The sequence below is a fragment of the Oncorhynchus mykiss genome, chromosome 21, assembly GCF_013265735.2.
Source record: "Oncorhynchus mykiss isolate Arlee chromosome 21, USDA_OmykA_1.1, whole genome shotgun sequence".
In the NCBI taxonomy this organism is placed as follows: Eukaryota; Metazoa; Chordata; class Actinopteri; order Salmoniformes; family Salmonidae; genus Oncorhynchus; species Oncorhynchus mykiss.
Genome location: NC_048585.1, coordinates 51,168,725 through 51,194,779, shown reverse-complemented (window position 1 = coordinate 51,194,779; position 26,055 = coordinate 51,168,725). Strand labels below are relative to the sequence as shown.

At 44.2% G+C, this 26,055-nt stretch overlaps 2 protein-coding genes across 3 annotated transcripts; one reads left to right on the top strand and one right to left on the bottom strand.

Moving 5' to 3' along the window:
- Positions 1–417: 417 nt before the first annotated feature.
- On the top strand, positions 418–20,583 carry LOC110500678 (solute carrier family 2, facilitated glucose transporter member 4). The gene is made up of 11 exons (XM_021578174.2): positions 418–450; positions 4,441–4,536; positions 11,722–11,882; positions 13,958–14,082; positions 14,316–14,431; positions 14,727–14,889; positions 15,141–15,328; positions 16,837–16,941; positions 17,363–17,464; positions 18,694–18,897; positions 19,061–20,583. The coding sequence occupies exons 1-11, from the start codon at positions 418–420 to the stop codon at positions 19,283–19,285; spliced, it is 1,518 nt and encodes a 505-aa protein (XP_021433849.2). The 3' UTR covers positions 19,286–20,583.
- Positions 20,584–20,592: 9 nt separating this feature from the next.
- On the bottom strand, positions 20,593–25,464 carry LOC110500677 (Y-box-binding protein 2-A). Of its 2 annotated transcripts, none has more exons than XM_021578172.2 (9): positions 25,238–25,464; positions 23,907–23,970; positions 23,684–23,717; positions 23,367–23,468; positions 22,819–23,067; positions 22,459–22,541; positions 22,115–22,322; positions 21,905–22,018; positions 20,593–21,738 (listed from the first exon to the last, which is right to left on the bottom strand). In XM_021578172.2, exons 1-9 carry the CDS (start codon positions 25,314–25,316, stop codon positions 21,703–21,705), a joined length of 969 nt encoding a protein of 322 aa, XP_021433847.2. In that variant the 5' UTR covers positions 25,317–25,464; the 3' UTR covers positions 20,593–21,702. The 2 variants fall into 2 exon arrangements, with proteins under 2 accessions (XP_021433847.2, XP_021433848.2); XM_021578173.2 differs by having other exon boundaries at positions 23,379–23,468; positions 25,238–25,455.
- Between the last annotated feature and the right edge of the window lie 591 nt (positions 25,465–26,055).

Sequence of the window (26,055 nt, the reverse complement as noted above, 5' to 3'; positions counted from 1 at the left end):
CTTCCGTCTCACCCCAAAAGACGACCTCTGTGACAGGCCTGCAAGAGTAGGGGGCGGCTAAAACGCCCTCCCGTCGACCCTCGTTCCCTCCGCACCTTCTCTCCGTCGTTTGAAAATACCAAGAGTTGTGCGCCGGTGTACTGATGTCATTATATACAAACTGGACCCAGACGCTCCACAAACTTCAAAGAGAGGACACGTTAAACATTTAGAACTATCGCCACCTCGTCGGTTTTCACTTTGGTTCCAGTTTTTGTCTTGGGTTTTACTCTTCCTTTCGATTTTTAATACAAGTACCAGGTTTATTGTCCTTATTCCAATTGAGTTTTTTTCACGTGGTGTCCAGTTGGGATAACGCGCGGGGGAGCGGGACACAACTGTCACCGACTGTAATCTGTGTCTCGCGCTGTCAAAGACATGCCGTCTGGGTTTCAGCAACTCGGAGGGGAGGTAATCTAAACAACACTCGTTTTTATAAGAAAATAGTTGATTTGCAATAAGTAAATTGCAATGAAATGTTTTCATGCGCACTAACACTGAGTAGCCTATGATGGATGAAGTATAATTTATTCACTATTGACACTGATTTTCAATAGTCTAGCCCATGTCTCTGCATAATGTGTGATTTAAAATGTATATTGTGTTGTTTAAAACCTTTTTCTACGACTGTAAAAGCATCATTATCAATGTATCTATTCATCAAATTATACATTTATTGTTTATGTTTTATAATCCAAGTTTTAAGCTCTCATTAGGAAAAATAAAAATCGATCACGCACTCTTATCCTAATCTATATATTTCTAAGTATCTCTATCTGTTTATTCTCATCCTCCTCTGAGTGCATGATCGATTTTTTTTCACCTGACAAAATAACTGGTCTGCCAGTGGCATTGAATCCCGCTGGTTGAATCAACGTTGTTTCAATGTAATTTCGCATGTGCATACAATGATGACAATGATGACTCCATCCAAGCAAACGGTCACTAATACCACTGCAGAATCTTGTGATCTATGACGTGGTTCACAACAACATGGTTGACCAAAATAAGGACAGAGCAACCGCTGTTTGTTAGTGTCCGTCAAATATAACAAGATAAGAAAAGACAGTGTTTCTATTGAGAGTGAAATTAAATTTGACATTTTGTGTTATTAGGATAATTATAACAATTGCTATTCATATATTAAACAAAACATAATGTTCTATTTTCTGGAAGATTGACAAAACATAAAGTCAACCTTTATTTTGGACATGAGAGCCCGTAGTTTTATTGGTCCTATATAGTGACCTTGATCAGCAGAGAGAAGAGCATGCTTACTGATCAGGGCTGAGATGAATATGGGTTGGTTGGTAGATCACCCAGTACAACCTGTACCTTGTTCCTTCCCACAGCTGACGCCAACAAGGTTACTGACACTTTAATTCAAAACCATTCTTCTTAGACTTACTAGGATTTCAGCATCTCTTCTTTCTTTTCATGATTGGTGGCACAATAGCAAAAAACACATCACTAAACTGTTATATCAAAATGCCGGTACGTTTAAATTGGTTGCTGATGACAGAATCTGAGACAGTGAGAAACAATATTATCTTGCCTTGACCTCAACTCTGTCCCATTTGTTTCTGTCTTTCCCAATATGTTCTACATATGCAGGCTACAGTTGAAATGTTGTGAAGCACGTTCTGTGAAGTGAAATAGAGCGTGACTCTTGCCTTTAGACTAGAAATGTTTTCTTTGTTGTACGATGTGGGACGCAGACACACACACACACACACACACACACACACACACACACACACACACACACACACACACACACACACACACACACACACACACACACACTTTCCCTTTGTTTTGCTTTATTTTGACAAACACAGCTTATCTGGAGACTCAACACAGCAAGGCTACAGCAACACAGACAGACAGACACACCCTGACACAAACTCAACCAGGTGTATAACACACATTGGGACATTTATTAATGAACCATTTTACCATGTCTCAGAATAGTATAGACCAGAACATAATGCATAGAATATTGTAGAATAGAACTATGTCCTCTGACGGGAACTGCTTGCAGTCTTGTTTAGTTGAAACAAAACAGTAAACACTCCATGTATATGTTTTTATTAATAACATAACATATTGATAACAGTTTTGGAGAAGAAACTGTCAACCCTATCTAGCTATGATAGGATATGAACTAAGTAACGGTGCATTGCAGCCCATGTTTAACTAATGTGAACTCATTGGTATGTTGTGAAGGCTTGTGGAGCCAGTCAGCTTTCTGTGTTGAAGGTAAACAGATGTAAACAGTAGGAAGGCCTGGTCAGTCTCTCCCAGAACCCCTAGCTGTCAGTCACCGTGGCAACAGGTGCCTGTGAGAGGATGGGAACTATAGGCAACTCATCGTTCAGTCACCCAATAACATGATACACAGGAAAGTCCTGGACATGGCTACAAAGATCCTTTCTCATTTAGTACCACAGTTACAGTGGGGCAAAAAAGTATTTAGTCAGCCACCAATTGTGAAATTTCTCCCACTTCAAAATATGAGAGAGACCTGTAATTTTCATCATAGGTACACTTCAACTATGACAGACAAAAAATCCAGAAAATCACATTGTAGGATTTTTTATGAATTTATTTGCAAATTATGGTGGAAAATAAGTATTTGGTCACCTACAAACAAGCAATATTTCTGGCTCTCACAGACCTGTAACTTCTTCTTTAAGAGGCTCATCTGTCCTCCACTCGTTACCTGTATTAATGGCACCTGTTTGAACTTGCTATCAGTATAAAAGACACCTGTCCACAACCTCAAACAGTCACACTCCAAACTCCACTATGGCCAAGACCAAAGAGCTGTCAAAGGACACCAGAAACAAAATTGTAGACCTGCACCAGGCTGGGAAGACTGAATCTGCAATAGGTAAGCAGCTTAGTTTGAAGAAATCAACTGTGGGAGCAATTATTAGGAAATGGAAGACATACAAGACCACTGATAATCTCCCTCAATCTGGGGCTCCACGCAAGATCTCACCCCGTGGGGTCAAAAGGATCACAAGAACGGTGAGCAAAAATCCCAGAACCACACGGGGGGACCTAGTAAATGACCTGCAGAGAGCTGGGACCAAAGTAACAAAGCCTACCATCAGTAACACACTACGCCACCAGGGACTCAAATCCTGTAGTGCCAGACATGTCCCCCTGCTTAAGCCAGTACATGTCCAGGCCCATCTGAAGTTTGCTAGAGAGCATTTGGATGAACCAGAAGAAGATTGGGAGAATGTCATATGGTCAGATCAAACCAAAATATAACTTTTTGGTAAAAACTCAACTCGTCGTGTTTGGAGGACAAAGAATGCTGAGTTGCATCCAAAGAACATCATACCTACTGTGAAGCATGGGGGTGGAAACATCATGCTTTGGGGCTGTTTTTCTGCAAAGGGACCAGGACGAATGATCCGTGTAAAGGAAAGAATGAATGGGGCCATGTATCGTGAGATTTTGAGTGAAAACCTCCTTCCATCAGCAAGGGCATTGAAGATGAAACGTGGCTGGGTCTTTCAGCATGACAAGGATCCCAAACACACCGCCCGTGCAACGAAGGAGTGGCTTCGTAAGAAGCATTTCAAGGTCCTGGAGTGGCCTAGCCAGTCTCCAGATCTCAACCCCATAGAAAATCTTTGGAGGGAGTTGAAAGTCTGTGTTGCCCAGCAACAGCCCCAAAACATCACTGCTCTAGAGGAGATCTGCATGGAGGAATGGGCCAAAATACCAGCAACAGTGTGTGAAAACCTTGTGAAGACTTACAGAAAACATTTGACCTCTGTAATTGCCAACAAAGGGTATATAACAAAGTATTGAGATAAACTTTTGTTTATTGACCAAATACTTATTTTCCACCATAATTTGCAAATAAATTCATAAAAAATCCTACAATGTGATTTTCTGGATTTTTTTTTCTCATTTTGTCTGTCACATTTGAAGTGTACCTATGATGAAAATTATTTTAAGTGGGAGAACTTGCACAATTGGTGGCTGACTAAATACTTTTTTGCCCCACTGTATATATAGTGGATATTAGAGAGGTGTGTCTGGAGGGATGTGGGGTCTGTTTGTGCATGTGTGTGTGTGTGTGTAGTTTTGGCCTTTACTAAGACAGGAGAGTTCCCAAAATATAGAGGCTTGTAAAAAGTCTAGACCATGGTCATCTTACAAATGCAGTTTCGTCATTGTCTGTGTATAGACATGACATTGTCTGTGTATGGACATGACATTGTCTGTGTATGGACATGACATTGTCTGTGCAACAAACCATACCTTTCTAGATGGTCCATCTTCTCCACATCCTTCACACAATCTCTTTGTGAACAACCACACAATTGCATCATGGTGACAGTGAGGTGTTGTGTTCTTGTGTGTGCTCTACAGACGGTGACTGGAACCCTTGCTCTCTCAGTGTTCACCGCTGTATTGGGTTCCTTTCAGTTTGGGTACAACATAGGTGTCATCAACGCTCCTCAGAAGGTAAGACCGACTTGCACTCATCAACCAGAGCTATTGATACAGAGTTCTGCAAATTGGGATTTAGAATTTCCTATAGATGCCATGTTTGCACCAAAAGTGTTATCATGAAACATGGGTCTGCAAACATAGATGCTAGTGCCAGAACCATGGTTCTCAGACGGTTGCATACTTACGTGTAATACACTTCAAAACCAGGTGAGACGGTTCAGCATCGGAATAACTGTTAACCAAGAACTCTTCAATGTGTTGTCTCACATTTCATTTCACACACTGATAGGGGAGTGTGGCTGCAAAACTACCTGAGACAGGTAGTGAGTTGGCATTTACACAGATGTCCCCTTGATTCCACCCAGCTAAGCTAAGTCTCGCCATTTCAACTGATAAAGGGCAGCGACTGAAAACAGCTCTCTGTGCTCTATGAGTGAGTCAAAGAGAGTTGCTGTTTAAGAACCGACCTGGGAATTAATACCTCTAGCATGACCTTTTCTAAAACCGATTATTGTTGATGTTTTCTCTAAGGACCAGGTACACTACATGGCCAAAAGTATGTGGACACCTGCTCGTCGAATGTCTCATTCCAAAATCATGGGCAATAATATGGAGTTTGTCCCCCCTTTGCTGCTATAACAGCCTCCACTCTTCTGGGAAGGCTTTCCACTAGATGTTGGAACACTGAAACGGGGACTTGCTTCAGCCACAAGAGCATTAGTGAGGTTGGGCACTGATGTTGGGCGATTAGGTCCTGGCATCGGCCAAACCCAGACTCATCCGTCAGACTGCCAGATGGTGAAGCGTGATTCATCCCGCCAGAGAACTTGTTTCCACTGCTCCAGAGTCTAATGGCGGTGAGCTTTACACCACTCCAGCCGACGCTTGGCATTGCGCATGGTGATCTTAGGCTTGTGTGCGGCTGCTCGGCCATGAAAACCCATTTCATGAAGCTCCCGATGAACAGTTCTTGTGCTGACGTTGCTTCCAGATGCAGTTTGGAACTTGGTAGTGAGTGTTGCAACCGAGGACAGACAATTTTTACTCGCTACGCCTTTCAGCACTCAGCAGTCCCGTTCTGTGAGTTGACCGGAGCACCCCAAGCAGGGCAGAAATGTGACAAACTGACTTGCTGGGAAGGTGGCATCCTATGATGTTGTCACGTTGAAAGTTACTGAGTTCTCCAGTAAGGCCATTCTACTGCCAGTGTTTTTCTATGGAGATTGCATGGCGGTGTGCTCGATTTTATACACCTGTCAGCAACGGGTGTGTCTGAAATGCCGAATCCACTCATTGTATATATAGTGAATTTGTACACCATAGGTTGACTTCTCCCTTTCACAGTGCAGTACAGTCTATGGGACGGATTCCTGGACACAGATTACGACTAGTCCTGGACTAAAAAACATTCTCAATGGAGTTCTCCATTGAAAGCTATTTTTAGTCCACGACTAAGCCTAATCTGTGACTGGAAAACCAGCCCTATGTGTTTTAAAAGCAACATCCTAATGTTAGTACAAACAATTATGTATTGAAACTTGGTCGATGAGAGAGAGAGAGAGAGAGAGAGAGAGAATAGAGAGAAAGAGATAGAGAGAGAGAATAGAGAGAGAGAGAGAGAGAGAGAGAGAGAGAGAGAGAGAAAGGGGGAATAGAGAGAGAGAGAGAAAGGGGGAATAGAGAGAGAGAGAGCGAGAGAGAGAAAGGGGGAATAGAGAGAGAGAGAGAGAGAGAGAGAAAGGGGGAATAGAGAAAGAGGTAAAGGGGGAATAGAGAGAGTGAGGATGTACTTTTAGAGAATAGGAGATGGATAAAGAGAGAGCGAGGAAGAAATAGATTGGATGCAAGAGGGAAAGATCAGAAAGAGCGAGGGGTGTCCGAGTAATGTCAACACCAGGGGGTGTGTGCACCACATGCTGAATGACGAAACACACAGCGTTGCCAAAAATAGCCACCATGCTCACCTCTCCTCAGCTCTCATCCCCCTTATCCCCCCTCATCATCCCTCACCCCCCCTCACCACTCCTTCCAATCCTCACCCCTCATCATCCCTCAACCCTCATCCCCCTCCTCACCCCTCATCCCCTTCTCACCTCTCATCCTCTCCTCACACCTCATCCCCTCTTCACACCTCATCTCATCCTCTCCTCTCCTCACCTCTCATCCTCTCCTCTCCTCACCCATCATCCCCTTCTCACCCCTCACCCCCTCCTCACCCCTTCTCACCCCCCCTCACCCCTCCACTCCCTCACCCATCTGCAAGCCTTCACAATTCACACATCTATTTACCCCCTCCATTGCCCCCCCCCCCCCCCTCCCCCCCATCTCAGGTATCCTTCACAGCTGAGGGGTGCAATTGGAGGCAGAGGGGTTTAAGGCAGTGATTCTGGTGTCATGGGAAAAAGGGGCTATTTTGGGCTTTGGGGGGGCGACACTCACAAGGTTCGCAGAGGGTTCACGCCGAGACAGAGTCAAGGGCAGATGGTGTCGTGTTCAGAGTAGGACACTACATAGTGCACGTCCAGTACAGCCTCCTGAACCATATAGATATAGTTAGATGCTCTCACTGCTATCTAGACATTCCCTTAGATTCACTATCCTAAAGCCCCCTTCTCGTAAAATGTGTTAGTCGGGGTTGGGTCATGGGGTTTTGATGTGGAAGTGGCATATGTCAGAACATATATCTGCTAATTACTAATATAGAGAATATATTGGAACATATGTCAGCTACCATACATCAAATCCACTGAATGTACCAAACATTAAGTACACCTGCCTAATATTGGCTTTCACCCCCCTTTGCCCTCAGAACAGCCTCAATTTGTCGGGACATGGACTCTACAAGGTGTTGAAAGTGTTCCACAGGGATGCTGGCCCATGTTGACTCCAACGCCTCCCACAGTTGTGTCAAGTTGGCTGGATTTCCTTTGGGTGGTGGACCATTCTTGATACACATGGGAAACCGTTGAGCGTGAAAAACCCAGCAGTGTTGCAGTTCTTGACACAAACCGGTGCGCCTGGCACCTACTACCATACCCCAAAATCTTTAGTCTTGCCCATTCACCCTCTGAATTGCACACATACACAATCCATGTCTCAATTGTCTCAAGGCTTAAAAATCCTTCTTAAACCTGTTTCCATCCCTTCATCTACACTGATTGAAGTGGATTTAACAAATTACATCAATAAGGGATCATAGCTTTCACCTGGATTCACCTGGTCAGTCAATGTTTTTTTGTTTTTTTTTCACCTTTATTTAACTAGGTAGGCTAGTTGAGAACAAGTTCTCATTTGCAACTGCGACCTGGCCAAGATAAAGCATAGCAGTATGAGCAGACAACACAGAGTTACACATGGAGTAAACAATTAACAAGTCAATAACACAGTAGAAAACAAAGGGGGAGTCTATAAACAATGTGTGCAAAAGGCATGAGGAGGTAGGCGAATAATTACAATTTTGCAGATTAACACTGGAGTGATGAATGATCAGATGGTCATGTACGGGTAGAGATATTGGTGTGCAAAAGAGCAGAAAAGTAAATAAATAAAAACAGTATGGGGATGAGGTAGGTGAAAATGGGTGGGCTATTTACCAATAGACTATGTACAGCTGCAGCGATCGGTTAGCTGCTCAGATAGCTGATGTTTGAATTTGGTGAGGGAGATAAAAGTCTCCAACTTCAGCGATTTTTGCAATTCGTTCCAGTCACAGGCAGCAGAGTACTGGAACGAAAGGCGGCCAAATGAGGTGTTGGCTTTAGGGATGATCAGTGAGATACACCTGCTGGAGCGCGTGCTACGGATGGGTGTTGCCATCGTGACCAGTGAGCTGAGATAAGGCGGAGCTTTACCTAGCATGGACTTGTAGATGACCTGGAGCCAGTGGGTCTGGCGACGAATATGTAGCGAGGGCCAGCCGACTAGAGCATACAAGTCGCAGTGGTGGGTGGTATAAGGTGCTTTAGTGACAAAACGGACGGCACTGTGATAGACTGCATCCAGTTTGCTGAGTAGAGTGTTGGAAGCCATTTTGTAGATGACGTCGCCGAAGTCGAGGATCGGTAGGATAGTCAGTTTTACTAGGGTAAGCTTGGCGGCGTGAGTGAAGGAGGCTTTGTTGCGGAATAGAAAGCCGACTCTTGATTTGATTTTCGATTGGAGATGTTTGATATGAGTCTGGAAGGAGAGTTTGCAGTCTAGCCTGACACCTAGGTACTTATAGATGTCCACATATTCTAGGTCGGAACCATCCAGGGTGGTGATGCTAGGCGGGCATGCGGGTGCAGGCAGCGATCGGTTGAAAAGCATGCATTTGGTTTTGCTAGCGTTTAAGAGAGGCCACGGAAGGAGTGTTGTATGGCATTGAAGCTTGTTTGGAGGTTAGATAGCACAGTGTCCAATGACGGGCAGAAAGTATATAGAATGGTGTCGTCTGCGTAGAGGTGGATCAGGGAATCGCCCGCAGCAAGAGCAACATCATTGATGTATACAGAGAAAAGAGTCGGCCCGAGAATTGGAGAGAGCACATTATATCAAATGTAGCATTGTTTCATGCTGCATATATTGCATTGTGGGTATACAGCAGTATCATTCAAGTGTTAGTACCTGTATTTAGATACAGCCAGTGAGTGAGTTAGACAGAGGAACTTACTTGGAGTTAGTGAGTTGTGTTTTAGAGGGGCCTTACAACCGACGTGGCTCCTCTGGTCATGAGTCCCGGTCCCTTGACACTCTTAACTCAGAGTGTCAAAACCTTGACCCCTGTGCCATCTACTGTATTTACCAGGCGAAACCCTCAGGCCCAAAACAACCTTTAGACTGAACTGACATCTATTTGTGTTAAATTACAGTTTAGTCACTTAGCAGACTCTCTTATCCAGAGTGACTTACAGGAGCAATTAGGGTTAAGTGTCTTGTTCAAGGGCACACCAAGATATTTTTTGGGGGTTACTGGCCCAACACTCTTAACTGCTAGGCTACCTGCCTAGGTAAGGGATTAATGAGTAGGAAGTTAGTCATATTGGCAGGCAAGAGGCACAGAGTTTTGGGTTGTGGTTATAGCTGGCCTGCACAGAACAGTTTGTCCTAGTATTCACACAAAGCATATCTCTCTCTGTTCTATTACCAAAGTATTTATCTCAAGGAACAAGTAACACTTTGTGAGGCCTCACATACACTTACTACCTAGATTCAGTATATGTGGCCCATGCCATCCCACTGGGCACAAAATGATTGAATTAACATTGTTTCAAAAGTAATTTGTCAATGTATTGTGACGTGGAATCTATGTAGAAAATACATTGGATTTGTAAAAAAGTAATCAACTTGTTTTGAGGGTAAATTTTAACCACGGGATTATGTCATCATAGTAACAAAATGTCTACGTACATATTTTTAACCTTGTATACAATATGTTGAATTTGTACCTTTAAAACAACATCAGATCTTCAACGTTACAACCATTATCATAAAATAAGCAGCTTAAAGCCTAAATAGGACTAGGGTTTCAAGCTTTGGTTGATTTCAAATGTTATGATATTTTGTTACATTAAATTGTGTTTGGTTGTCAACACAACCAAATATCAACATTTAAAGGAGCTGTATCTTCTGCTTGGATAGTTCCTTCTGTACCACTGACTTAGTCTGGCTTTAATTCCAGTTTGTCTACAAATTAATCATTAATATGTTGGATTCAGGTATCTATCTCAGGAATTGGACTAAGGGCCTCCTGAGTGGTGCAGCGGTCTAAGGCATTGCAGTGCTAGGGGCTTCACTACAGACCCGGGTTCAATCCCAGGCTGTGTCGCAGCCAGCCGTGACTGTGAGACGGTGTACAATTGGCCCAGCGTCATCTGGGTTAGGCTAGGGCTTGGCCGGCAGGGATGTCCTTGTCTCATCGTGACTCCTTGTGGTGGGCTAGGCACATGCACGCTGACTCGGTTGCCAGTTGTACAGTGTTTCCTCTGACACATTGGTGCAGCTGGCTTCAGGGTTAAGTGAGCAGTGTGTCATGAAGCTTGGCAGGGTTGTGTTTTGGAGGACGCATGGCTCTCAACCTTCGCCTCTCCCAAGTCCGTATGGGAGTTGCAGCGATGGGACAAAACTGTAACTACCAATTGGATATCACAAAAAATAATAGGATCAAACTTTATTTACAGTTGGAATTGATTTAGTTGAGATGGATACCTGAATCCAACATATCAATGATTAATTTGTAGACAAACTGAAATTAAAGCCAGACTAAGTCAGTGGTACAGAAGGAACTATCCAAGCAGAAGATACAGCTCCTTCAAATGTTAATATTTGGTTGTGTTGGCAACCAAACACAATTCAGTATCACTTTTGAAATAAATTAACTAATTATAAGTTGGATATACGTCTCCAACTCAACCAAAAATATATGTTCAAGGATGGGATTAAGCCAGTTGCTCTGATGCAACTATCCATGCAATAGATACATCTCCTTTAAATGTTAATATTTGGTTGCCTTGTCAACCAAACACAGTTCAGTATTACTTTTGTAATACAGTAAATCGTGCATGTTCAAGATAGCATGTATAGGTTGTTGCAGGTCTGTGGAGATCTTCACAATGGCTGTAATAACCTACACAGAATCGCAAACTGCAATCCAGGTCATTTGGTTCCGCTGTTCGATGAAACACAATGGAATGTAGGTTGTAATTTCATTGATCAACGTCTCAACCAAATATTATCCACTCTGAAATTATTTTAAAAAATGCAACTAGGCATGTCAGTTAAGAACAAATTCTTATTTACAATGTCGGCCTACCTCCGCCAAACCCCAACGATGCTGTGCCGGTTTATGGGACTCCCAATCACAGCCAGATGTGATTCAGCCTGTATTTGATCCAGGGACTGTAGTGACACCTCTTGCATTGACATGCAATGCCTTAGACCGCTGCGCCACTCGGGAGCCCAAAATGCAGGAATCAAACCAACAACTCTGGTGTTGTAAGGAAGCACAACGCTCCAACCAACTAAAGAAATGTTATCTTTGTTATCTTGACAACATTGTTGTCTTCCTAACTTGGTCCCAGATCAGTTTGTGTCTTACCAACTCCTATGATCACTGTCATGCTGGGACAGCACAAACAGACCTGGGACTAGACTATAGTCTTCCTAAGGAAAAATATTAGCTCTATCAAATGTCTCATATCTCTTCTCCTGCCTGTCCAGATCATTGAAGCGGACTACAACGCTACATGGGTGCATCGGTATGGAGAGCCCATCCCCAGCAGTACCCTCACAACCCTCTGGTCCCTGTCCGTAGCCATCTTCTCTATAGGCGGTATGATCTCCTCCTTCTGTGTGGGCGTCATCTCAGAGTGGCTGGGGAGGTAGGAGAGATGATACACACATGTATGCATGCGGGAGCGGACACACAGACACACACTCACCCACAGAATGCACATATGCACACAAGTACAAGCGCACACACACACAAGCACACACACACACACTTGTAAATATCATAGCACGTGTTTTTTATTTGGCATAGATGTAGATGTTTATTTTGCATAGACAGATGTATTCACTTTCTCACAGACTTAGGGCTAGTATGTACACACATAGACCTACACACTGATCCACCCACGTAATGCATAGTTGTCAGCACTCCTGAGTGTCACAGCGGTCTAAGGCTCTGCATCTCAGTGCTTGAGGCATTATTACAGACACCCTGGTTCAAATCCAGGCTGTATCGTAACCGGCTGTGATTGGGAGTCATATAGGGCAGTGCACAATTGGCCCAGTGTCATCTGGGTTTGGCTGGTGTAGGCCGTCATTGTAAATAAGAATTTGTTCTTAACTGACTTGCCTAGTTAAACCAAGCTGGTTCCGTATAGATAGTGTCAGTCAGTTAGATCCAAAATGGTTCTCCATAGATAGTGGCAGTCAGTTAGATCAAACATGGTTCGCCATAGATAGTGTCAGTCAGTTAGATCCAATGTGGTTCCCTATGGAAAGTGTCAGTCAGTTAGATCCAACATGGTTCCCCATAGATAGTGTCAGTCAGTTAGATCCAACGTGGTTTCCTATGGATAGTGTTAGCAAATCAAACTTGTCACATGCTTTGTAGACTAACAATGAAATGCTTACTTATGGGCCCTTCCCAACAATGCAGTGAGAAATATATAGGAAAAACAGTGGGAGTGACTGTCAGTCAGATCCAACATGGTTCCCTATGGATAGTGGGAGAAAGTGTTACTGGGCAGGGTTGTGTTATTAGGCAGTGGCTCAACTCAGTTTCTTATTGTAACCCAAGCCAAGATTTTATCTGGACACAGACCCAGAGCCCTCTGTGATTGAAAGGAGATCCCGAGTAGAGTGGGAGTAAGAAAGCCGGAGCCGGTCTTTCCCCCTAGACTTAAGTTTCTCATGGTGGGCAAAATTACAGATTGCCCCTTTAAGTCTATCAAAAGTGTGCAAGTTTGAGCATGTGTCCATTTTTTTTATCAGCATGAGTGATAGAAGCCAGACTTTTATTCCATAGGCTGGGATCCGCACTATGCAGCTGTTGCAAGAACACATTTTTTCTGGCTGTCCACTGGTTTCAAAAGCAAAGATTGATAGGCAGCTTAAACTTCTTGAATTCAACCATCAACTATACATTTAGATTTGCGAACAGCCATCCACAACAACCACAATCCATAAATCGCAAATAGCTAAATGAGAGAGCAGCAGTGTGATTCACATCAATGTGCTATGTAGATATCAATACTAAGTGATATCCGTATCGCCGTAGACTACACCACTGCTGTCGTCCTTACCTCCAAGCGTTTATTTAAGTTGGACAGTCATTGGATGCCGACAGCAGTCGCACCATTGGAAGAATTAGCTTGGACTGTAGCCTACAAAAGCCTATTGCTGCTCTTTTCCCACGATCCATCAAACCCATTTGCTGTGTCATCATAGTGGTCTCTGACTTGTGGTCAGACTCGCTCAGGTGGAACAAACTTAAACTCGTGCCTTTTTTCAATTCTGATTTGAATGTCATTGAGAAAAGTATCAAACATCCTTTCTGAATCTAAAAGTAATTCTTGAGGTAATCATCTAGTTTTTCAAAAGAATCTGTAATCTGATTACAATATTTTTGCTTGTAATGTAACAGAATACAGTTTTTTGTAATCCCTTACTTGTACTCCCCAACCCTGCCTGTGACACTTTCTCCTATGACACTTTGTAACATGGATATATCAGCAGAGGCATTATCTCTGTTTTGTGATCTGCCATTAAGAGGCTAAATGGTGGAATTGTCGAAGACCTATTCTTATACTGTCTAACTGCCAGAACACACACTACTCACAAATATCAATTGTATATCTGCAAACCAACAACTAATAACTTGAAATGTACATCGTATTTACTTCTACTATACCAATGATAACTAATATATTTATCTTTATTCTGACAGGAGGAAAGCCATGCTCATTAACAACTTGTTTGCCTTCATCGGAGGAGGTTTGATGGGCATGGCCAAGATCAGCCGGTCCTTCGAGATGATGATTCTGGGACGATTTGTCATCGGTGCATACTGTGGTCAGCACTCATCCTGCAGATTGATTATCTCAGAAATGTGTTTTGATGTGGTTTAATGCTGTTTGAATGGCTTTTCAGTGGTGCAGTTGTAGACAGACTATATTGTTTTCTATGGTTGTAGATGAACAGTACTGACCAGTGAAATAGTTCATCGGAACCACTATCTCTGCTCGGTTTTCTCCACACCTTGACGTACCAGTTTCTGAATCGGAGCCTCATTCTCTTTCTCCCAGGATTGGCATCGGGGCTGGTGCCCATGTATGTGGGTGAGATAGCCCCTACCAGTCTGCGAGGGGCATTGGGCACGCTCCACCAGCTGGCTATCGTCACAGGGATTCTCATGGCACAGGTACAGCTCTCAGACCACACAATATTTTTTTCTCTACAGACCAGAGAATGGTGTTTGTTCTCCACAACACAGCTATCTGAACAAGTATTAAAGTAGTCAACTTCTCTCTCCTTCCTCCTCTCTCTCTCTCTCTCTCTCTCTCTCTCTCTCTCTCTCTCTCTCTCCTTCCTTCCTTCCCCTCTCTCTTTCACTCTCTCTTTCGCTCTCTCTCTCTCTTTCCTCCCTCTCACTCTCTCTCTCTCTCTCTGCTTTCCTTTCCTCTCTCCCTTTCTCCCCCTTCCTACCTTTTCCTTAGGTCCTGGGTCTGGAGTCTTTGCTGGGCAGTGAGGAGTTGTGGCCAGTGCTGGTGGGTGTGACCGTTCTGCCCACTGTCCTGCAGATGGTGCTGCTGCCCTTTTGCCCCGAGAGCCCCCGCTTCCTCTACATCATCCGTTCCCAGGAGCACCACGCCAAGAGCGGTGAGGATCCAATCACGACCATGTACCAGGACACTCTGATGGCCTCTTTTGCTTGTCTCCTTTCTTTGTCTCTTTTTCTTTCTGGATGAACGGAGAGGACCACAAGCAGAACAGGGGCAGGGTTTGAATAACAGGGGGGCTAGGTAATCTGGGCAACCCCAGAACAAGTCAGCCTCCCCCACCACACACACACTCTGAAACCCATCTGAAGTTCTATTCTCAGCCTGATTCTCATTCCCACTCACCCCTAGGCTTGAGGAGGCTGACGGGGAGACAGGAAGTGGGGGATATGCTGGCAGAGATGAAGGAGGAGAAGAGGAGGATGGACATGGAGAGGAAGGTGTCCATCGCAGAGCTCTTCCGCTCCCCCATGTACCGGCAGCCCATCATCATCGCCATCCTACTGCAACTCTCACAACAGCTGTCCGGGGTGAACGCTGTGAGTACTAGAGGAGGGAGGAGAGTGGGGAAGAGTGTGTGTGTGTCTAAGGATCTTTGTAGCCGTGTCTAGGACTTTATTGTGTGATTGGGTGATTGAATGCTGAGTTCCATATAGTTCCCATCATCTCACAGGCACCTGTTGCCACGGTGACTGACAACTAGGGGTTCTGGGAGAGACAGACCAGGCCTTCCTACTGTTTACATCTGTTTACCTTCAACACAGAAAGCTGACTGGCTCCACAAGCCTTCACAACATACCACTAGTTAAACATGGGCTGCAATGCACCGTTACTTAGTTCATATCTTATCATAGCTAGATAGGGTTGACAGATTCTTCTCCAAAAATGTTATCAATATGTTATGTTATTAATACAAACATATACACTGAGTATACCAAACATTAGGACCACCTTCCTAATATTGAGTTGCACCTCAGACCGGCCTCAACTCGTCGGGCCATGGACTTTACAAGGTGTCAGAAGCGTTCCACAGGGATGCTGGCCCATGTTGACTCAAATGCTTCCCACGGTTGTGTCAAGTTGGCTGGATGTCCTTTGGGTGGTGGGCCATTCTTGATACACATGGGAAACTGTTGAGTGTGAAAAACCTAGCAGCGTTGTTGTTCTTGGCATATTCAAACTGGTGCGCCTGGCACATACTACCATACTCCGTTCAACGGCACTTAAATATTTAGTCTCACCCTCTGAATGGCACACATACACAATCAATGCCTCAATTGTCTCAAGGCTTATAAATCCTCCTTTAACCTGTCTCCTCCCCTTTATCTACACGGATTGAAGTGGATTCAACAGGCGACACCAAAAAGGGATCATAGCTTTCAACTGACTACACAAAACATTAGGAACACCTGCTCTTTCCATGACAGACTGACCAGGTGATTCCAGTTGAAAGCTATGATCCCTTTTTGGTGTCGCCTGTTGAATCCACTTCAATCCGTGTAGATAAAGGGGAGGAGGCGGGTTAAAGAAGGAGTTTTAAGGCTTGAGACATGGATTGTGTATGTGTTTACTCTTTTGTTTTATTTGAACTAAACAAGAATGTGCCAAGCAGTACGTGTCAGAGGACATAGTTCTATTCTACAATATTCTATGCATTATTTTCTGGTCTATACTATTCTGAGACATGGTAAAACGGTTCATTAATAAATGTCCCAATGTGTGTTATACACCTGGTTGAGTTTGTGTCAGGGTGTGTCTGTCTGTGTTGCTGTAGCCTTGCTGTATTGAGACTCCAGATAAGCTGTGTTTGTCAAAATAAAGCAAAACAAAGGGAAAGTGTGTGTGTGTGTGTGTGTGTGTGTGTGTGTGTTCAAACTCTTCCACAGTCAATCCTCTTTGGCCATTTTCACAATTTGAATCAATGTTAGAATGGACAATTCCACCGTTACACAAACCATATTGCCTTTCGGCACATATTTGGTCAGTATTACTCAGAAAGCTGGACCACGTTCCTTGACCAACCGTCTTCTATTTCTCTCCTGTCCAGATCTTCTACTACTCCACCAGTATCTTCCAGAAGGCAGGGGTCCAGAGCCCCGTCTACGCCACTATAGGAGCCGGTGTGGTCAACTGTGCCTTCACCGTGGTCTCGGTACGCTTGCAAGGTCCTGTAACCAGGCACCTCCATTACTGTTTAACTCTTCACCTTTATCACTGAACAAAGAAGATAACGTAGTGAGTCGGCCCAACCTAGACTTTCCCCTCCAAATCGGCCAGAGTTGGGTTGCCAGGTCATGATTAGTTTTTTTAATGTTATTGATTGGGTTGAGGGTTGATCTTTGATTTTAAAATGCAAACTTCTCTAGTTAAGCCATCGCTTTTGTGTTTCCATCCTGTAGAAAGCTCCTACATAAAATACAGTCTTTTAGATTGGAGAATTCCTTAGGCAAACGCCAGTTGGAAAATTCAGACCATATCATCTGCAAAGTTTTTCCTCAATTAGAAATGAGCGAGCATGACACGGACCTGTTGTTACTGACCTGGTTGTCACCTTGTTCTTATCCAATCAACAGCTCTTCCTGGTTGAGAGGACTGGTCGCCGGACACTACACATGCTGGGCCTGTCTGGAATGTGCGGCTGCGCCATTGTCATGACAATGGCTCTCGCCCTATTGGTCAGTTCCAAACGAATACCAACAAGCTCATTAATCCATTAACATATTATCATAATGGCAACTTTGGTGGACTGGAATAATGTATCCATAAACATAAAATTACTACACTGAACAAAAATATAAACGCAACATGTAAAGTATTGGCCTTTGTGCTGGGGACAACAACAACACTCTAAAATTTGCAGTTTTGTTTCAACACAATGACACAGGTGTCATGTTTTGAAGGAACGTGCAATTGGCATGCTGACTGCAGGAATGGCCACCAGAGCTTTTGTCAGGGAAATTAATGTTCATTTCTCTACCATCAGCCTCCTCCAACGTCATTTTAGAGAATTTGGCAGTGCGGTCAACCGGCCTCACAATCTCAGACCACGTGTAGTGTTGCGTGGGCAAGCGATTTGCTGATGTCAACGTTGTGAACAGAGTGCCCAATGGTGATGGGGTTATGGTATGGGCAGACATAAGCTACGGACAACAAACACAATCTAATTTTATCGATGGCAATTTGAATGCGACGAGATCCTGAGGCCCATTGTCATGCCATTCATCTGCCGCCATCACCTCATGTTTCAGCATGATAATGCACGGCCCCATGTCGCAAGGATCTGTACACAATTCATGGAAGCTGAAAATGGCCCTGTTCTTTCATGGCCTGCCTACTCATCAGACGTCACCCATTGAACATGTTTGGAATGCTCTGGATTGACGTGTACGACAGCGTGTTCCAATTCCCGACAATACCCAGGAACTTCACACAGCCATTGAAGAGGAGTGGGACAACATTCCACAGGCCCCAATCAACAGCGGATCAACTCTATGCAACGGAGATGTCACACTGCATGTGATAAACGGTGGTCATACCAGATACTGACTGGTTTTCTGATCCATGCTCCTACCTTTTTTTTCCTTATATGAACTGTAACTCAGTAAAATCTTTGAATTTATTGCATGTTGCATTTATATTTTTGTTCAGTATAGAAGGGGCCCCCTATTCAAATGAGGCCATAATGGGTGGTATGACTATTTCTATGCATGTACCACAGGCAGCTGGTGGCACCTTAATTGGGGAGGACTGGCTTATTGTAATGGCTGGAATGTAATGAATGGAATGGTATTGACACATCAAACACATGATTTCCTTGTGTTTGATACCATTCCAGTCATTTATGATCAGTCCTCCGCTCACCAGCCATGTACCTCTGGCTAAACCATCTCCTTTCCCTTGGCAGGACAGTGTTCCCTGGATGAGCTACATCAGCATGCTGGCCATATTTGGCTTCGTGGCCTTCTTCGAGGTGGGCCCCGGGCCCATCCCCTGGTTCTTCGTGGCTGAGCTCTTCTCCCAAGGCCCCAGGCCCGCTGCTATGGCCGTGGCCGGATTCGCCAATTGGACAGCCAACTTCGTTATCGGCTTTGGCTTCCAATATGTTGCTGTAAGTACAGTGGTCACTATGGTGTTTTGGGGGAATTTTGGGATTGTAATATAATGGATATTGATCAGTGAAGTCAATTGGATGGTGTCTGAGTTGAAATGTTGAGTGAATGAATGTCTTAAGATACATCAGTGAACATATTCCCTCCTCTCCCACTCCACAGGAGCTTTGTGGGCCATATGTCTTCCTCATCTTCGCTGCGCTCCTGCTATTCTTCCTCATCTTCACCTTCTTCCGGGTGCCGGAAACACGGGGGAAGACGTTCGACCAGATCTCCAACACCTTCAGCAAACACTCGCCCGCCATGATAGATATGGACCTGGACATGGAGCTGGGCAAACACAGCACAGAGCTGGATTACCTGGGGGAGGAGGGGAGCCTCAACTGAAGGGATCCCATAGGGCAATTGGGGAAGGCGGGCAGAGGAGGCCAGACAGACTGTGGGGTGGTGGGCAAGGGAAGGGGGTAGAGGAAGAGAAATGGTACTGGGGGTGGGCTTGGGCCTCATTCCAAACATCCTTTCACCATTTATCGAGTTGCATCTAGACATATCAAGTAGGGAAGGGGGGGGGGGGGGGGGGGGGGGGGGCGTTGGCATGTGGGTCGAGAGATAGGGAGGTGGAATCTGTTTGGGATGGGGTCCATAGTTGATGCAATAGCTGCCACTGGGAAATTACGCTAGTGAAAAATATTGGCAGAATCGGGGGTTGCAGGAATTGAGTCAAGGAAAAGGTTACACAACATTACTAAGCATTGCACCAACTGAATAGACGCCAGAAAGGGTGAAGGGTCAGTGGGGTGGGAGATTATTACCAGAACAACCCATAATGGGTGATCAGGAACGAGAATGTTTCTGAACCTTGAGGCATTTACCCCGCCCCCAGTGTACATGTACAGATGGGGGTGATTTTATTCTGAGAGACTGCACAGATGTTTGAGGGAAAGAGACTTGGAGAAACTGGTATTTCTGCACTTTATCTACAAATAGATGTTCAGAGATGGTGAGAATCTGGGTGAAATTAGAAAAAACATTACCTTTTTACAAAGCTATGGCGTGTGGCATTGACTGAGGTATTTTCTGATAAAAGTTACAAGTCTCATAGTAGGCTAACCACTCGCAACCCACTTCCGTGTCCCTAAACTTGATTACACAAAATAGTGGACCGTTTTAACATGCGACTCAATGTACAGCCTATAGAGACTCCTTTTACAGAGGAAATCCTGTATTTATACAGTGTGCTGGTTTGCTTAACAGTACAAGGGTCTACAAAATACTCAAACTTCACCCACTCCCATATAGGAGTATCTCTTCTGTTTGAATGGGACAGGGCCCCAAGTGAGCACTACTAGTATTCATTCTACTGGTTTCCAAACGTAGTCCTACATAGTTATGGCAACAGGGCTCTGATACCGTAGCAGCAATCTGCCCCTAAACTGTGACGCATGTGCTGTTAGCGATCTATTATGTACTGTTGAGCGACCGTCTTCATGAAGATTTGTACTGGGAGGACCTGTGGCTTATGTAGTGTGAAAAAAAACATGCAGTGTTGCGATGTGGTTCATGTGACAATTGTCCCCATTTGACAAACATGGGCATGTTGAGGACCCGACATTTCAGCAAGTCATTTCATATCTTACCATCCCAAGAAGTGTCAAAACGCATATATTAAATATACTGCAACTTAAGTCATGTTATAGTTTAGATGAAATGTTGTTATTGGAGCTTGAGTTGAAGAAATTAAATGACCAACTTCAGTTTCATCCCACTAAATGTGATTCAAGACATTTTACATTGTATGGTCACATTACTCAGTACAAAGAAATGCATTGTAGTCTTTGCAAACATGATTTTTATAGACATTCTGATACTGACATTGCACATAATCCCCTCCAAACAAGCACATACAAAACCAAAAAATTACAATTACAATATTTATTTAAACCAGCCTCATGCCTTTATGAGGGGGGGGGCAGCAGCATGTTTTAGAATCTGGGGTGGGGGTCAGGTCCCAGACTACCACTACACTCACACCTGCTTTGCTTTCATGTTATCAAACTTAAATAGAGGCTGGAGCCACTCTAATGCTTGTGCCCATTCTCAGTCAATTAAAGAAGTTGTGGGTTTTGTGGTTTAAATGGGCATCCAAGCAGGTTCACACTTTCTTCTAAAAATGAGTATTTTCTCAATTGTAAACACAGACAACCCACTATATCCCTTCCTCTCCTCCCCTTCTCCCATACGCAGTGTGTAGACAAGTCAGGTGGGTATGTCCTGTTAGATGGGGGACTGCGTCTAACGGTCCATAGGACCTACAGAGCGAGACCAACAGGATGCCAAGAGGAGAGAGCCCGACATTAAAACAAAAACTGAACACAAAATAATGCCACAACTTAAAACTTCCAACCTCAAACAAGCAGTGGGTCCCACAGGATTTGAGTCTTCAATTGGCAACCGAATTACACCTGTAATATAGGTGGGCTTTCATTGAATGCCAGAATGTCCCAAAATTATAAAGGAAACAGGAAAAGCTAAATCCACCTGGTGCTTTCCATCCCATCAAAAGACTTATGTAATTCCTCTAAAAACCCATGTAGAAAAATAACTAATTACTTAAGGAACTAAATGGTCACATACTAGTGACATCAGCTACAATATGGCCTACGATGCGGTTTTGTAGTGCAATGTAGTAGTGCAATAGGCGTAACCCAAACCCCTCCTCCAACCAACCACCGAAAGGTTGCATCAGTTTAGTGTGGAGTCCCACCGCTTGCCTGGGGTCACGTGACACCATCTGCTCAGAGGCGTCATTCTGCCGCCACGGGAACTGTCGTGGCAGGTGCCTGGAAAGGAAGATTTAAGACTTAATTGCCATAATTACCCAAAGAATCTATATTAAAATGAAACTACATATATGAATAATCTACAGTAAGACTTCAACAGCCAAGTTATGACCAGAAGAAAACAGTAGAAATAGAAGTACTGAGAAGACTTTGGGGTGCCTCGTACCTCTGGTGATTTGTGGATGGTTTTGGGGGAGGACTTGGGGGAGGCCTTGACGTCAGCTGGCTTGGAGGTCTGAGCGGTGGTGCTAGGCCCCAAGGCTGGCTTCTCTGTCCCATCCTAAGATATGAACAGAGGGGAAACTTTGTCACGTAACATGTTGTACAGGGGGAGAAATTTCCGGCACAACATTATAGGCAGCACTGAGTGGCTCACTTTAGAGACTGTGTTAGACTCGGAGTTCCTCTGCCTGCGGCGGCTGAACTGTCGGCGGGGTTTCTGGCCGTCTTCATTGGCCTGCTTCCCGTTTGTCTGCTGGGCCTCCACCTCTTTCTGGCCGTCCGCTAACTGGCCTTCCTGCCTCTCGGTGGGGGCGCTGCCATCCTGCTTACCCTCCCCAGGGGGTGGGCGAGGACGGAATGGCCTGAGAAGGTCAGGTGGCGTGGGACAAAGTCAAATGTGGAGTCAAATAGGCCTATGGGCTCAAAAAGATCCATTGACATTAAGATCCTATCCCAAATAAATCTGCCAGCAAAAAGATGCCATGTCACAAGTCTCACCTGCGGTACTGGGGCCTGAACCTGCGCGGTGGTGGCCTCTGCTGGTCGCCTTCCACTGCTCCCTCCTGTTCCCCTGACTCGCCCTGGGGAGAGAACAGACAACACAGCATTAAAGGAGAGAACTGATTACACAACAGATATCCACAGGATGAGGTTCAACCTTCCTCAACCCCATCCCTCCATTTGCAGACATTTAAACTAGAATATTCCTAGTAAATTAAAGTGGAAGGAAGTTGCTGGTAGTAAGTTCCATTGACCATATTACTTTAACCATCTGTTTTTCTCTTCAAATAAGTCAACATGGAGGGAAAGGAACTTTAAACTGTTGGGATGCACCTTTTCCATCCATCTACTCCTCACCTCTCGTCCTTCCCGTCTGGGTCTGCGGGGCCTGCGTCGTCGCGGTGCAGGTCGTTCACCACCATTCTCCCCTCTGCCATTCTCCCCTTCGCCTTCCGAGGTGGGGACAGAGGTGCCGTCACCCTTATCATCGGGCTGAGGGCTGCGAGGGGAGGTGCGGCGGCGGCGGAAGCGACGTTTGTTGGGCGCATAGCGGCTGCCTTTCACAGGAACCCCGCTAGGCCCGGTCACGTTGGCTGCCTCAGAGCCCTGAGAGAGGGAAAGAGCTTGTTGGAGAGACATTTAAGACAATGAAAATGTTATTGAATTCTCAATGTGCAATTCAAACAGTTTTAGTGACATTGAAATTGAAGGGATAGTTCACACAATCAATATTTCCCATTCATTTGACATTTCTCCAAATGTAGAAAGCTGCACACCTTATGGCATAAAACTGAACATAGCTTACAACTAAGTCAGAAGCATGAAAAGGTCTGCCACAATTTGAATTGTGATAACTCTTTAAGGCTTGTTAATTATGGGTGATATAAAATGAAAGCCATCCTTACAGGTTTACCTACCTTGGCGGCCTCGACCACATCAAACTCCACCACCTCCCCATCTCCAACACTGCGAAGGAACTTCCTGGGGTTGTTGTTCTTGATGGCAGTCTAAACAGCAGATGGATTGGGTGATTTGATACAGGGTTGTATTCACTAGGCTCCAAACAGAAGAAAGCAGACTGAAACAGTAAGGGACTACCTGAACTGGTCCAATAGGAAACCCTCCTTTTCAATTGTAGAACAGTGCGCATTAATGAATGTGACCCAGTGGTATTAAGCAGCAGGTGTTCTTCCTGACATGGACTTAATCTTTCTGGGCTTACCTGATGAACAAAGACATCTTCTTTGGTGTCGTTTCTGAGGGGGAAAAAATATCAGTAATGACATCTCCCATCCATGACAAACCATATCCATGTTAAAGTGTCAGATAGCTGTACTACAAGGCGTATGCATTGTAACAAAAGTAATGCCCATTAGTGTACATTTTACTTGCACATCACACAAAATAAATGATTCAGGGGCACCTTCTAGCACATAACATGGTACCTGTTGATAAAGCCATAGCCATTGCGCACGTTGAACCATTTCACCGTGCCTTGGACTGCAGAGGCTGCAAAAACAACGTTTTTTTTACCATTATTTTATTATGGATTCATGCTGGGCTCAAGAGGTATTTTATAGATGAGCCCTGTACACACGCGAAAAGTAAAACCACCATAGAAAACAGTTGTCAGTAAAAAGGCCCTCAGATTTTAGGATAAATACTATTCACAAATATCAAATTCAAGTCAAACCTTTAAGTCACTTAGCCAGGAATGAATAGCATCTGAAGACTTAACTGGAAAATACACTACCATAATGTCTAAAATGTTCTCCCTTATCGCAACTTCTTTTATCAACCAAAGTACTTCAAGCTAGGCTGCAGGATATGGCATTCGCGTCAATCATTAACAATACTTGACTAGAACCCACGGACTAGGGCAAGTGGGACTAGTGCTTCCTGTGAAAACAGTTAAAGTTTCGACATCGTGGTTAGTGCAATACATGAATACGCCCAGTAGTTGCAACTAAAAAGGTAATTTCCACCGCTATTGGAATGTTGAATTGCAACTTCAGTCAAATAATTTGCACTACTGCGCAATGCATTGCTGAAGACATTTTATGAAAGCCAGAACGTGGCAAATAAGTACGGATAAGTGATTATTTTGAGCCGAAGGACTGTCAGCTGGGAAAATCAGACTTCAATCAATGACCTACACCTGTGAACGAATTCCCTCCGCCTTGGAAAACGTAACATCTGATAAAGTGAAGTTAGAGTATTATTTTGACAGCTTTAGCCTACATTCAACCACGTCGATAACTACATTTGTTTTAATTAATAAAACCGAGTGCGTATACAGGTTGGCACATAATACCAACCGCACAAACCAGCGACGGGTCATTTGAAAACAAGTATTTCGTCTGCGCTTCTTAAATAATATGTATCAACATTGCTGTCATAGTCTTAAAGTCGATTTTTAAACCAATTATATGAAATTGTTTAAACCCCAAGTCAGTGCGTAAAATACGGACGTGGAACTCGAGAAATGATACAATCCAAAAACTGCTTAGGTTCAGCATAATTTGACCTGGGTGTGCAAGGTGGGCTACTCCAATTGATTAACATCATCCAAGACCTACAAACTGACAAAACAATGAAGACGTAGCCTACGCACTTTATCTAACCAATTTGTAGCCAGCTGACATCTTTTAAGCATTGATTTGAAACACCTGGCCAATGTTGCTGCCTTGATAAATCCACACATACAACACTAACGAAGTATTCAAACGTTTGTCAAGGAAGGACTCTTCGCCACTAGTAATAATACTTTCTCTACCTATAATTTTTCTCTCCAGCTGTGGCGGTTCTTCCACTGGTGCCGACGATGGGGCGCTCTGCTCTTCTGCGTCGGTCATACTCGCACGGATACAGATTCACAACAATGTCCCCCTCTTGTCTTAACTTAGCTCAGATCACCACCGCAAACTTTTTATCCAGACAACCTCCCGGGATTCCTGATATTAACCGCGCCCTCATTGGCATCGTAATAGCCAATCCAGCAATCTCATAGGCTGTGCAAGGAAGGCAATTGGAAGGGCCAAGGCTGCGAATAATGACAAGTTTGAAAGTGAAAGCAGGTAGGTAGACCGGTGATTGACTGAATGAGGTGTTGTTATGCATGCAACCTCTCAGGACTGTGAACGAGCGGGCATGGCCTATATATAGGATGTACAAATGATTTTGAATGCACATAGCATAGGAAACCATGTGTGTTTAAAACGCAAAGTGGAATTCAGATGGCCTATCTATCATATATGATATAGTCTATATCTTCTTGGTGTGCCCTTCTCCTATAGTATGAGCAATGAACGCATTATATATATTTAATAATAATAATACAACAATAACGCACAAAATAGGCTCTAGCCTAAGGCATACTTAGGCTTAGTTTGCTTGGTTAGTCAATAATGTAGGCTAAATAGCCCTACTTGTCCAGTCTGTTGCTACAGGCCTTAGGCTACTACACAAACTGTCTCTCTGTTTTGGATATTACAGCTCGTGCTGCCGTCAGATATAAATTAAACAGTTGGTCCCGTGCCAAATCAGTCAGCACAAACACCCCAGGCAGACATGGTGATCAAAAGGCCCCAGCCC

What these genes read in the sequence shown, in the direction of transcription:
- LOC110500678 (XM_021578174.2), top strand. Translation starts at nt 418, where the DNA reads ATGCCGTCTGGGTTTCAGCAACTCGGAGGGGAG. An exon ending in GTGCCTTCACCGTGGTCTCG is followed by an intron (nt 16,942 to 17,362) that starts GTACGCTTGCAA and finishes TCCAATCAACAG; the next exon opens with CTCTTCCTGGTTGAGAGGAC. An exon ending in CAATGGCTCTCGCCCTATTG is followed by an intron (nt 17,465 to 18,693) that starts GTCAGTTCCAAA and finishes TTCCCTTGGCAG; the next exon opens with GACAGTGTTCCCTGGATGAG.
- LOC110500677 (XM_021578172.2), bottom strand. Translation starts at nt 25,316, where the DNA reads ATGACCGACGCAGAAGAGCAGAGCGCCCCATCGTCGGCACCAGTGGAA. An exon ending in AAGATGTCTTTGTTCATCAG is followed by an intron (nt 23,469 to 23,683) that starts GTAAGCCCAGAA and finishes TCTGCTGTTTAG; the next exon opens with ACTGCCATCAAGAACAACAA. An exon ending in CCATCCACAAATCACCAGAG is followed by an intron (nt 21,739 to 21,904) that starts GTACGAGGCACC and finishes CTTCCTTTCCAG; the next exon opens with GCACCTGCCACGACAGTTCC.